A 12,239-nucleotide genomic window follows, 5' to 3' on the forward strand; every position below is an offset into this window, starting at 1 on the left:
ACCCAACTGGGAACAGGTCAGGAAATGCTTGATGGAAAATAACTAGCAGCCATGGCTTCAAATGGGCATGAAGCAAATTGGACAAAAAGGAACTCTGGACTTCTCTCTTCTTTCGTATTTTGCTATCCAGGCATGCTTGAACCCTCAGTAGATGTCACTGAAATCCGAACACAAGCTCACTTAACATATTTGTAATGGACATAATTCAAAGGGGGAGGGGAGGTTGACAACATGGCTTAAGTCACAGGGTTCTAAAAATTACATGGCACTGAAGAAGAGTTCTCTGGCTATTGCCCATGAGAGCTGACTAGAACCTCGTATGTTTGAGAGGCAGCGTAAATCCAAGCATCAGACGATGAGAACAAAATAGGATGTTTTCCAGGAGACAGAGAGAGAGGGCTGTTGAAATGCTGGAATAGACAAGCTTTTACTCCGAGCCAACAAAGCAGTTCTTGAACGTTCCATCTGAAAATCTGATCCTGCTTTGCTGAGCAAGATTATTGGCACAACATTGTGTCTACAAGAAAACTTCATTAGTAGTTATGTCTCCAACTTAAGCATCTATATTATGTGGGGGAATGGTGTGTTTCCCAGGAACTCTGGAACTTTGGATTATCTCCTGCCTGGGTAGAACATGACACAAACGTTATCTAGATCATTGCTTTGTGATAAGGGCAGGTGACAAAAATTATTCTTCAATGGCTTCTTTCAATTCACTGCCAAGACTGTTTAAATATTAAACTTTAAAGACCTGATGAACATTTAGCCCTTTAATCTGTGTTATTTCTGTTTGCTTTTCTGTAAGTGGCTAGAATTCAATGAGACACTGTGACGAATGTTCTGCCCAAGCAAACATTTCAATTGCCAAGTGGTACGATAGTGCCGGATTTACATATAAGCTAAGCAAACTATAGCTTAGGGCCCCACTCTCTTGAGGGTCCCCCCCAAAAAAATTAAAGGGGAAAAAATGATGAAAAACAAATAAAATAAAACCTACATACAGCAACAGTGTTTTGTGTTGTGTAGGCTCCCATGATGTAAGTAATGGGCCCCGCCTGCTAGCCTGCTCCCTGAAATATCACTGGTTTGCTCATTTCTATATATAGGGTGCCTACATTCTGCATGGACTGGTTGCAGGGCAACATGTGCAAATGGCTTTAGATACCTATTAGGTCCATAAATTACCATGTAGCATATATTCAACACAAAAAACTGCGACCATTTGTTGTTGACAAAGGACAGCTGGACATATACCTTCAGTAGCTTAGGGCCTCATCAAACCTAAATCTGGCCCTGGGCACGATCCCCCAGCATGCAGTTCGCCTGACACATGGACACCCAGCACAGAGGGGAGAAAGCTCCTTTGCGCAGTTGGAAGTCTTTTGCACGTGCCGTCTGTTTGGCAGGGTTCATTGGGTGAATCCCGCCCAGTGTATTTACATCCGAGCGTAGCCTTAAGCTGCAAAGCGGACAGCATCTCTCAGGGACGGCATCGGAGACGTGCAAGTAGCAAACTTTGCACCCAGCTTTCTTTTGTAAGAAGCTTCGCAAGCTGCGCTTACAGGTGGTTACCAAGCAGCGTACAAAAATCAGAAGCCCAACTCACTATGTTACCCTGAGGACTGGAGGCACAGACTACAACCCATCACTCCCTCCAGGACAGGCCCACCAAATCTTGCTTGGCTTGCTGCACTATTCCTCAAATAAAAGGGGCTGTAAACGGCACCCTTACCCATCGCCCCCCCTTTTTGTTTGTCACCCCCCTCCCCTTCTTCACGTTCTGCAAGACTGTGCTGCTCGTGAGGTGGGAGGCGGGTAGAAAAACCAAGAGCATTGTTTCATTTTCATAGGCAACCTTGTTAGAGAGTAAAATAATACAACATTGTACTTTTACTGGAGAAATCTGAGTCTAATTAAAAAAGGCAGCCTTGCTTATCCAAGCAAGAATGCTTGCTATGCACCTGCAGGTAGGAACAGTGGTCTAAACTTTCCAAATGGGGTTCATACCACACACACACACACACACTCTTAAGGAAAGAAATCCCTGCGCCTGTCCTCTTTTCTTCTGTCCTCTGGAGCATGGTAGGCCTGAGGTAACTTAAATGCTGTGATGCTGGTCTCACAAAACAAACGAGTGCTCCTTTTATTCCTTCCATGCCGTGCAGGCCATGTTCTTCTCATTTGCACATCATTTTCCCTAAATGAGTTCTAATAATAATGCCTTTCAGGCACAAGGCTGGAGCCCATAAAACGAGTCGTTTGCCCCCCAAAGTTGCCTTTCTTGGCATGCTCCTTCCAATGAGCTCACCACTCGAACAGGGGTTTCCATACAGGGACATTTTATACTAGGGAAACGGAATTAAGGGTTTTCTTTTCCTTCTTTCTTTTTTAAAATAATAGTGAGAATAGAGTCCAGGCTGTTGAACAGCTGCTGAGCCACAGGAGGCAGGACCCAGGGCCTGCGGGGAGATAAACTTGTGGGAAGGCAAATGAATAACTTCACCAATGTGCATTTTTTTCCTTAGGAGAAGGGGGGAGGGAGCAGCTCCTCAGCTGTTCCTTTTTGAGTCCCAGAGCCAGCTCACAAGAGCAAACGCCGTATCTTGTCATACATCCCCAGGAAGATGAAGCCTCCAAGACTGATGGCAGATATTCGAGGGACAACGCCTGCAAACAACCTGAAAAGAGAGAGAGAAGCAAAGATTATTTTAAGTCTCTTATCAAGATGCCTACAACCACATACGTTTGGATCTGTTGCAGGGCCGGATTTAGATTTGATGAGGCCCTAAGCTCCTGAAGGTAATGGGGCCCTTTATATGTCCAGCTGTCCTTTGTCGGCAATAAATTGTCGCTGGTTTTTGTGCTGAATATATGCTACATGGTAATTTATGGACCTAATAGGTATCTAAAGCCATTTGCACGTGTTGCCCTGCAACCAGTCCATGCAGAATGTAGGCACCCTATATATAGAAATGAGCAAACCAGTGATATTTTAGGGAGCAGGCAAGCAGGCAGGGCCCATTACTTACACCATAGGAGCCTACACAACACAAAACACTGTTGCTGTATGTAGGCTTTATTTTATTTGTTTTTTATCTTATATTTTGAAAATGTACATCCAGGTGGTTTTTTTTCTTTAATTTCTTTGGGGGCCCCCCAAAAGAGTGGGGGCCTAATATACAGCTTGTTTAGCTTATACGTAAATATGGCACTGATCTGTTGTCTGTAGCTTTACATATTAAGGATTTCCATCAGGCATTTCTCAGACTACGGTACCCAACTCGACAAAGTGGGAAAGCAGTGAAGGAAGGCCAGATCTGGGAACAATCTGCTACTGAACAAATCTAGAAGGGAAAGAGAAAGGGTACCCCAAGTCACCAATAGGTAAAGGTAAAGGGACCCCTGACCATTAGGTCCAGTCGTGACCGACTCTGGGGTTGCGGCACTCATCTCGCTCGGGGGGCCGGCGCACAGCTTCCAGGTCATGTGGCCAGCATGACTAAGCCGCTTCTGGCGAACCATAGGTAAAGATAAAGGTACCCCCCCGTACAGGCCAGTCGTGACCGACTCTAGGGTTGCGCGCTCATCTCGCTCAAGAGGCCGGGAGCTGGCGCTGTCCGAAGACACTTCCGGGTCACATGGCTAGCTTGACGAAGCTGCACTGGTGAGCCAGCACCAGCGCTGCACACGGAAACGCCGTTTACCTTCCCGCTATAAAGCGATCCCTATTTATCTACTTTCGAACTGCTAGGGGTGCTTTCAAACTGCTAGATTGGCAGGAGCTGGGACCGAATGACGGGAGCTCACCCCGTCGCGGGGATTCAAACCGCCGACCTTACGATCAGCAAGTCCTAGGCACTGAGGTTTTACCCACAGCGCCACCCGCGTCCCTCTGGCGAACCATAGTTGCCACCTAAAACCACAACTAATGCATAATTAATTATTTTATTTTATTTTATTTTGGTCACTACCGGTGGTTTTATACGTAACTGAAATTTCTATTTGTTGTTGTTTACTTTCTCATTGGGACTGTGCACATTTCTGACCTGCATTCTTCGGGCAAAGTGCATATTGTAAATACTTCAAACAGGTAAATAGTAACAGACTTGACTTCTTGCATTTCATTGCTATTTTACCCCCAACTTTCGCATCTCTCTCCGCCCCCTGTACGCCCCCAGATATATCTGCTACCCAAGAATCTGCGTCTGCTGAAGTGCCCCAATCCATGAAGGTTTATGCCATAATAAATCTGTCAGTCTTTAAGGTGCCACAGGGCTCTGTTGGTGGTGCACAAAACTAAAGCAGCTACCAGTCTGGAAACTGATACAAAGGCTAGTGAGGTATTTAAAAGGTACAGCTCTGCCATTAGTAAAGGTTTCGTTCAAAGGGCAGGTGGCAGCATGGTGGACTGGGAGGCTACAGTCCTTTCCTAATCTTGGGGAAGAGAGATGGAGAAATTCAACCTGGCAGTCAAGAAGCGATTTGTCACTCCCACACAATGGGGCTGTTTGCTTCTAGACCAGTTCATTTGGGTCCAGCTTTCCTGTGAATTAACAATTTGCCAACAAGAACACCAAAAATGTAAAAAAAGTGCGGGGATCTGTCAGGCTATATAACACTGGCTCACACCCTACCCCTTTGACATACGGAAGAGGTTCTCCCTAATTCCGAGCACATGTTGGCTGGTTGTGACCCACGGAGTGACGTAAGGCAATCCTTTATATGATCAGCAATATATTTCCTGGAATGAGCTGGCGGCACTAAAAATAGATTCTCATGTTAAGCTCCAGTGGTGGATCCTGGCTCAAATGAAAAGTCCTCTTTGGCTGAAATAATTAATTCTTTCCATTCTGGTTTATGAGAGATTGAATGAGTATCTGTTCAAAACCTGCTGGGCAATAAGCAGCAGGTGCTTCCTGTCTTTTAAAAGCTTTGCTGTATGTGTCGAATTTAAATGCGGAGGATGGGTGTGTCTATGCATTCTCCGAAAAATGCATGAATTCAATAACTGATTGTGCAGGGTGACTAAGTTTCTACATGAGAGGTGCTGGGGATTCAACTTTCTCTCTCACCAACAAAGACAATCTGTCTTTCTGCAGGTGCCAAGTGCTGTTCAGCAAGGACACAATGACACTAAATAAGAAGAAGAAGAAGAAGAATAATAATTGTACACTCTGTACATGTTCAGTGGCAATCATTCCTTTACATATGTTGTAAGGAAATGTAGGAGGTGCAAGACCTCCATTCCCAGCGCCTTAAAAAGCAATCAGCCATCCTTGACCTCACTTTGACCGCACAGGTTAAACGTTGAAATCCATTTCAGAAATGATATTGCAGAGCGAAGAGGAAATGTGGATTAAATGTCAACAAATAATTAAGACTAGCATTTATACAAATATTGCTATTACTTATAAGTAGCAATAAAAGTAAATTAGAATAGTATGATGACAATACTATTATAATGATGACATTGCGTAGATTTCTTTCCTAGCGTAGCACTGATTCTGCAATAAACTAATCGGGAAGCAACCCTGGAAGAGAGCAGCAGGCTGGAGACCTCTTCCCATCAGGAAAGGCTGCTGGATTCAAGGTGTTTCAGTGCAGGATAAAGGGGGCTGGAAGGAAGAGGGGAGGAAGAAGAGGCCATGATGCATACATAAGGCCCTTGGAGAGAGCCAGTGTGGTGTAGTGGTTAAGAGCGGTGGACTCGTAATCTGGGGAACCGGGTTCGCGTCTCTGCTCCTCCACATGCAGCTGCTGGGTGACCTTGGGCTAGTCACACTTCTCTGAAGTCTCTCAGCCTCACTCACCTCACAGAATGTTGTGGGGGAGGAAGGGAAAGGAGAATGTTAGCCGCTTTGAGACTCCTTAAGGGGAGTGATAAAGCGGGATATCAAATCCAAACTCTCCTCCTCCTCCTCCTCCTTCTTCTTTTCAACTCTGTGAGGTGGGTGAAGCTGAGAGAGAGTGTGTGTGGTTCAAAGATGCCCTAAACAAGCTTCGTGGTTTTGTGAGGATTTGAAATCTGTCCTAGCCCACTCAATTCTGTCCTATGCTACTTGGGTTCTGGTGTGGAGAAAGTGGATGGAGATGGGAGCTTTTTTCTGGTCCCCTGGATAAGGAAGTTCAGGTAATCCAGGGACACTGATGGACAGGAGATACAACGCAGACAAAAGGAAGTGTTTCCATACACATCAAACAAGGGAGGCAGAGACTTTGTTCCCACAAGATAACAGTGGGGGCTGCTGGCTTAGGCGGCTTTAAGGGGGGATTAGGCAAATTCATGGAGGATAGAACTGTCAATAGATATGAGTCATAGCTGCTCCAGGGAACAAGCAGGTTCAGAGGCAGCACACCTAGAATTACTAGCTGCTAGGTGGCAACAATGGAAAAGGGATGTTGCCTTCATGGCCTGCGTGAGAGCTTTCCAGTGGGATTTGGTTGGCCACTGTGAGAAGCAGCATGCTGGACTTGATGGGCCAATTGTCTAACTTAGCAAAGCTCCTCGCATGTTCTTGTGCTTGCTATACTGTTCTGTTGTGCCCTGGGGTCACAGGAGGATTTGGGATTACTTTGATACATCCCAAAACTCTTGAAACAACCTTCCCACCATCACAAACCCTCCATGTATGGCTATGTAGGGCTTTTTTAAAACAAATACCCAGTTTACCCAGGCAAAAAACTATGCTGCACAAGGAAAAACCAACATTCCTCTCCTCTCCTACTCCAGTGTAGTGTAGTGGTTAAGAGTGGTAGACTCGTAATCTGGTGAACCGGGTTTGCTTCCCCTCTCCTCCACATGCAGCTGCTGGGTGACCTTGGGCTAGTCACACTTCTCTGAAGTCTCTCAGCCCCACTCACCTCACAGAGTGTTGTGGGGGAGGAAGGGAGATTGTTAGCCACTTTGAGACTCCTTAAGGGGAGTGAAACGTGGGATATCAAATCCAAATTCTTCTTCTTCTCTACTGCAGTCCGGCACCCTCCACAAATCTACACTGGACGCCCCCCCAAGCAGAATTTAAGAGTCAAGGAGGGCTGCAGGGGGCAGTGGGAAAGAAGCTCTGTTGCAGCAGCAGAAGTCTGTTCAGTTTGTGTACAGACAGCTTTGGGTGCACCCCAAATCTCGCGACTTGAGTTCCTGCAGCAAATTCTGTAGTGTGAGGCTGTTCCACCAACAGGAAGAAACATGGTCATGTTTAAGTCCTCCATCTCCCAATCAACTGCCCATTGGCCTCAGGTTTTCTGCTCATTGAAGGCAAATTCAACTCGGGGAAAATGGTGATGGGAAGGTCTGGATTTCAGCACTTCTGAAAGAGGATATAATCCTCTATGGGGATAGGTTTTTTTTATGTCTCAAGGCTGCTCCAGTAATCCTATGCACAGGCCATTCACTGCTCCATTACATATGTAATCTTTACCTCTTCCCAACTGTACGCTTTCAATACGTTCCTTTAAAGAAACCAGGTTCTCATAATCCTAGCAGAAAATGCTCACTAGACTTAGGCCAAATGTTACCGCAGCTCTCCCCGCGTCAATAAAAAAATATATAATAATCAGCCTGGATTTTCTAACCTGATTAAATTATTCCAACAGCCTTTCAGCAAGGAAAATTACACATCCCTATTAGATTAGAATTCTTCCTACAACAAAGGTTTTAGCGAGCAATGAGACTTGTCTGTAAAGACCAAAGCCCCTTGATAAGTTCTGTGGGTCTTTGGATACCTGGTGCCAACTCACGAATCGGTATTGGTGAGTTTTCTCTTTCCTCCACTGCTAAGTCAGATGCAGAGCTCTCAGTTCACCTCCTTCCTGCACTTGCACTTGTCTGTGGTAATGATCTTTGCTTCGGGGCTGCGGCAGGCAGATGGAAATGTTTTATGGTTTCACTAGACAGCAATTCGGTCTATTACCATAATTACAGCTTTAAAGCCAAGTAATTTGTAACAAGGCAAGTACCGACAGAGCATTCCATGGGCAGATATTGTGGTAGAGCACCATTGTTCCCTGTAGAAATGCTGTCATCTTCCTTGGAGGCTGAGGCAGTTTAATTGGGAAAGACCATCTTCTTGAACAGGCACCTACTCCTTGTGAAAGATGATGTCATTGACAAAAGAATGGCACATTATTACTTCATTATCCACACACTAAACCACCTGCATGCCTCACTGAATCTCAAAATCACAAAGAAAGACCCTGGTTTCATTCCGTCATTGGTTAACCATGACCATCTTCCATACAGGGATAACTTTAAGAGGGGTGGCAACTGAATTCTAAGCAGAGATGGACAAATCAGTCATTTTCAATCTCCCTCAGGTACTCATTTTTCAAACCCTAAACTCATTTTTTACATCAATTTGCGAAGTTTTCTTTCCACATGAAAGTGAGTACATATTTTCGTGCCAATTTCTCTTAATATATTGCATTCATGCATTCATTTTTGCAAGTAAGATCCTCTATTATAATATAAACTTTGAATTTTATTTTCATTTACCTATGCAATCCTTTTTTTTTTTTTGGCACACATTTTAGTTGGAGAACTGGGTCATAAAATTTGGAGATGTGTGAATTTCGCAAGGTCACTGTCTTTTGGTTTCTGCATTGTTTTGGGAAATGAAAATTACGCAGGTTCACAAAAAAAATACAAACCAGACAAATTTCTCCCCCAAACCTAACACTAAGGCCACGTCTAGATTTTCCTAATGGCAGGTTTTTTGTGCTTGTTGATATGAGATGCAGCAGACCACTATCATTTGCAAATTGCTTTCCGTGAGACCACTTCCCACTCCTAATTCCGAGGCAGACTTGAAAATCTATTAAGGCTACCACCCAAAAGCGAGCTCACTTGAGAAAGAAGGCCTACTGAAATCACGTCTAAAAGTCTCAGCGTTTGGGTGCTTGGGTGTTGCTCCCTCAGACACTAAAACGTGTTGACAGATCTTTATCCACCCACCCAGGTTTATGTCATATCATAGGTTAAAAATCATTCTCATGCTTGTCTCCCAGTACTTTCATGGCAATGCTCTCACTACAGAACTGCTTGAGTCACACTTCCTTGGTTTGGGTGGGTACCCCAGTCTCAAAACGGAAGCGTCAAAAGATGCATCTCAGTGCCAGATGCTGACACTATAGATGTGATCCACGGGAGTCTTTGTGGGGCTACGTATCCAACAGCATTTCCCAAGAGCAAGTCCCTTTGAATGCCCTGCTGAGTTGAGAAAGCAGTTTAAGAAACTTCCAAGCACGTGTAGACCACTGTGTGGATGGGCATGCAGTTTTGTAAGAAGAAGGAAAAGAAGAAGAGTTTGGACTTGATATCCCACTTTATCACTACCCTAAGGAGTCTCAAAGCGACTAACAATCTCCTTCCCCACAACAAACACTCTGTGAGGTGAGTGGGGCTGAGAGACTTCAGAGAAGTGTGACTGGCCCAAGGTCACCCAGCAGCTGCATGTGGAGGAGCAGGGAAGTGAACCCGGTTCACCAGATTACGAGTCCACCACTATTAACCACTACACCACACTGGCTCTCACTGTAAGAATGCACTTACCGATTGCAGCCTACAACACTGGACTCCATCAACCATTTCCTTTTATTTGCTTAACTATCCCTCTCAACCAGTATTCTGCCTCCAACCCTGGGCAACTCCTACATCTGCCAGCTAAAGTGAACGAAGTCCACAACACCATAGAGAACTCCATTGTCCACTAGTCAGTTCCAGTTTCCAACAACTGAGCAACACAGCAAATGGTGTTCCATGGTTGTTGGTTGTTGTTTTTTAAAGAGGCTTTGAGGGACATGTAATTTGAAGCCTGTCTCTAAGTTGCAACCTCACAACTAAATACTACCCATACATTCTGAATTCAATATCCAAAACCATGAGTGCTCTAAAACTGGAAGAGGAGACTCTCCAGATACCAAAAGGCCACATTGGATTTTTGACTCTGCAGAATGCAGACAGCCTGGAACACGACGCAGAGAAGTGCCAGTGTGCACAAAACAGGGGAGCAGCCTCTCATCTGGAAGAAGAAAACCAGTGCAAGCGTATGTCTGCTTTACGCCCCTCTGGTCTCCTGCTATAATCTCCTATTATATCACTGCCAAGACACCTATCTGCTGCTGTTAGTTCTCTTTCTCTCTCCCCTGACAGGACGGGATGTTAATTTGCTGGCCCACAGTGGAGGTGCCAACAGGAAGCCCAATGCGCCCTTCTGGTTTTAATAAGGTGTCAATCCGCAAGATAAGGCATTTGTCATTCTTGGTTTCAGACAGGCACAGAGCCTGACACTTTTACTGTTCTGATTAATAGATTTATAATTGGCAGCAGGCCTGGCAGAACTGGTCTTTCCTATTTCCCACCCTTTCCAAGACTTTTCTTGTGGCTGCCCCAGCTTGCCACTTCTCCCTGCCTAGAGATTAATCAGAGCTATATTTTCCCCCAGCTATAAAAAATTTAGAAAAATTCTGAAGACCTATATCTATATACAGAGAGAAAGAGAGGAGGGTGATTGTAGGTCTAGGGCCTTTCAACAGAATTAATGAAATTTAATTTTCAATGAAATTTAATTTTCAGCTGCAACTGTGTGTGCCTGTTCTTAGAATCTTTCTTATTTACTGTGCTACAGCCAGTCTAGAGAGCCATGAAGTCAGGTGGTTTCCTTGGATGGCATTTTGCAGTGAATATCATTCAGAGGGAGCAATGTCCCAGGCATTTATGGATGCAGCATCTTTGCTCAGGTGGCTGGTCTGTGGCCTGCTGCACCTCGACAATGCCAGCAACTTCCAAACGTCCCTGAAGGACATTACATGTCTGTTGATGAAGCCTAGAATAGCATTAGTCCTTTTTTTTACTGCTGCATCCCACCGTTGACTCATGTTAAGCTTGTGGTCCCCTAAGACCACTAGATCCTTTTCACATCTACTGCGAGCAAGCCAGTGTCCCTCATATTATATTTCTGCAACTGGTTATTCCTGCCAAAGTGTAGAATCTCGCAGAGGTGTGGTTTTTCTTAGGACCATGGCAGGATGTGCCCCACCATCCATGGTCCTAAGGCTGCTCAGCCTACCCCAAAGCTCATGTTGACATAACAACAAAGTGTGCACTCATTAATTGCATGAATGAGTGAATGGCTCAGGACCACAATACCTCAAGGACCACCTCTTTCCATATGAACCTACCCGGACCCTGAGATCATCTTCTGAGGCCCTCCTTCATGTGCCACCTCCTCGAGAGGTCCGGAGGGTGGCAACACGAGAACAGGCCTTTTCTGCAGTGGCTCCCCATCTGTGGAATGCTCTCCCCAGGGAAGTTCACCTGGCACCTTCATTATACACCTTTAGGCGCCAGGCAAAAATGTTCCTTTATAACCAGGCCTTTATAACCTGATCAACATCCCATACCCTTTTAAAATGTGGCTTTGGGAGGGGGGTATTATTGGGTTATTGCTTTTATTTTTATTTTATATACCAGGGGTCTGCAACCCACGGCTCCGGAGCCGCATGTGGCTCTTTTACACCTTTGCCGCAGCTCCGGGGCGGATACTAGTGAGGGGAGGAGGTGCATTGTGCGCCCCGACACTCCCCACTGTGGCGGGCGCTGTACTGGCTGTGACGTCACATGGGGGCGGTGCGTGCGTTAGTCACGCACCGTCCCGACATCACCTTCCTGCCCGCTGTCAGATCAGAGGGCAGCGGCGCGCATGCTTTAAATGTTGCAATGGTTTTGCGGCTCCCAGTTTTTTTTTCTTCGGAAACGGGTCCAAGTGGCTCTTTTTGTCTTAAAGGTTGCAGACCCCTGTTATATACTGTGATCTTTTTATGTGAACTGTCCTGAGACCTCCGGGTATATAAATTCAATAAATAATAATGACGACGATGATGATGCAATTAATGTTATATCGAAGTTTGGCCCTAGCTTAGACTTCTTTTTAAATGAAATGTTTGTAAGAGCAACGTGGCTCCGTCCAGAGGAGTCTAATTGATAATCTCTGAGGTTCTTCTAATTCAACAAACCTTTGCCTCCACAGAAGCTTGCAAGCAGGCCTGTTCCAGAATGATTATTAGCATTTCCTCCTTTTTTTCCAGCTTTCTATTTGTTTTTAGAGTGAAGCCTAATATCAACCCCATTACTTATTCTCTGGCAGAGAGGATAGAAAGAAAAGACTGTTATTACTCGGTAAGTTTTGCAAAGCAGAGGGCGATTACTGATTGAAAGAAAGGAGGCAGCTGGAAAGAAAGGCTAT

General features: G+C 45.1%; 1 protein-coding gene across 4 annotated transcripts in view; it reads right to left on the minus strand.

The window, feature by feature from the left end:
• Positions 1 to 2,377: 2,377 nt before the first annotated feature.
• Positions 2,378 to 12,239, minus strand: part of SLC25A26 (solute carrier family 25 member 26) — a 121,594-nt gene continuing 111,732 nt past the window's right edge. For all 4 annotated transcript variants that reach the window (XR_014523122.1, XM_083493388.1, XM_083493390.1 and 1 more), the window contains one exon: positions 2,378 to 2,678. Coding sequence is in view for 3 of the 4 variants with exons in the window: in XM_083493388.1 (XP_083349514.1) it covers positions 2,582 to 2,678 (97 nt within the window). In the remaining variant the exon portion in view is untranslated. The remainder of the gene's footprint in view (positions 2,679 to 12,239) is intronic.

The sequence above is a fragment of the Podarcis liolepis genome, assembly GCF_965112155.1.
Source record: "Podarcis liolepis genome assembly, chromosome: 2".
In the NCBI taxonomy this organism is placed as follows: Eukaryota; Metazoa; Chordata; class Lepidosauria; order Squamata; family Lacertidae; genus Podarcis; species Podarcis liolepis.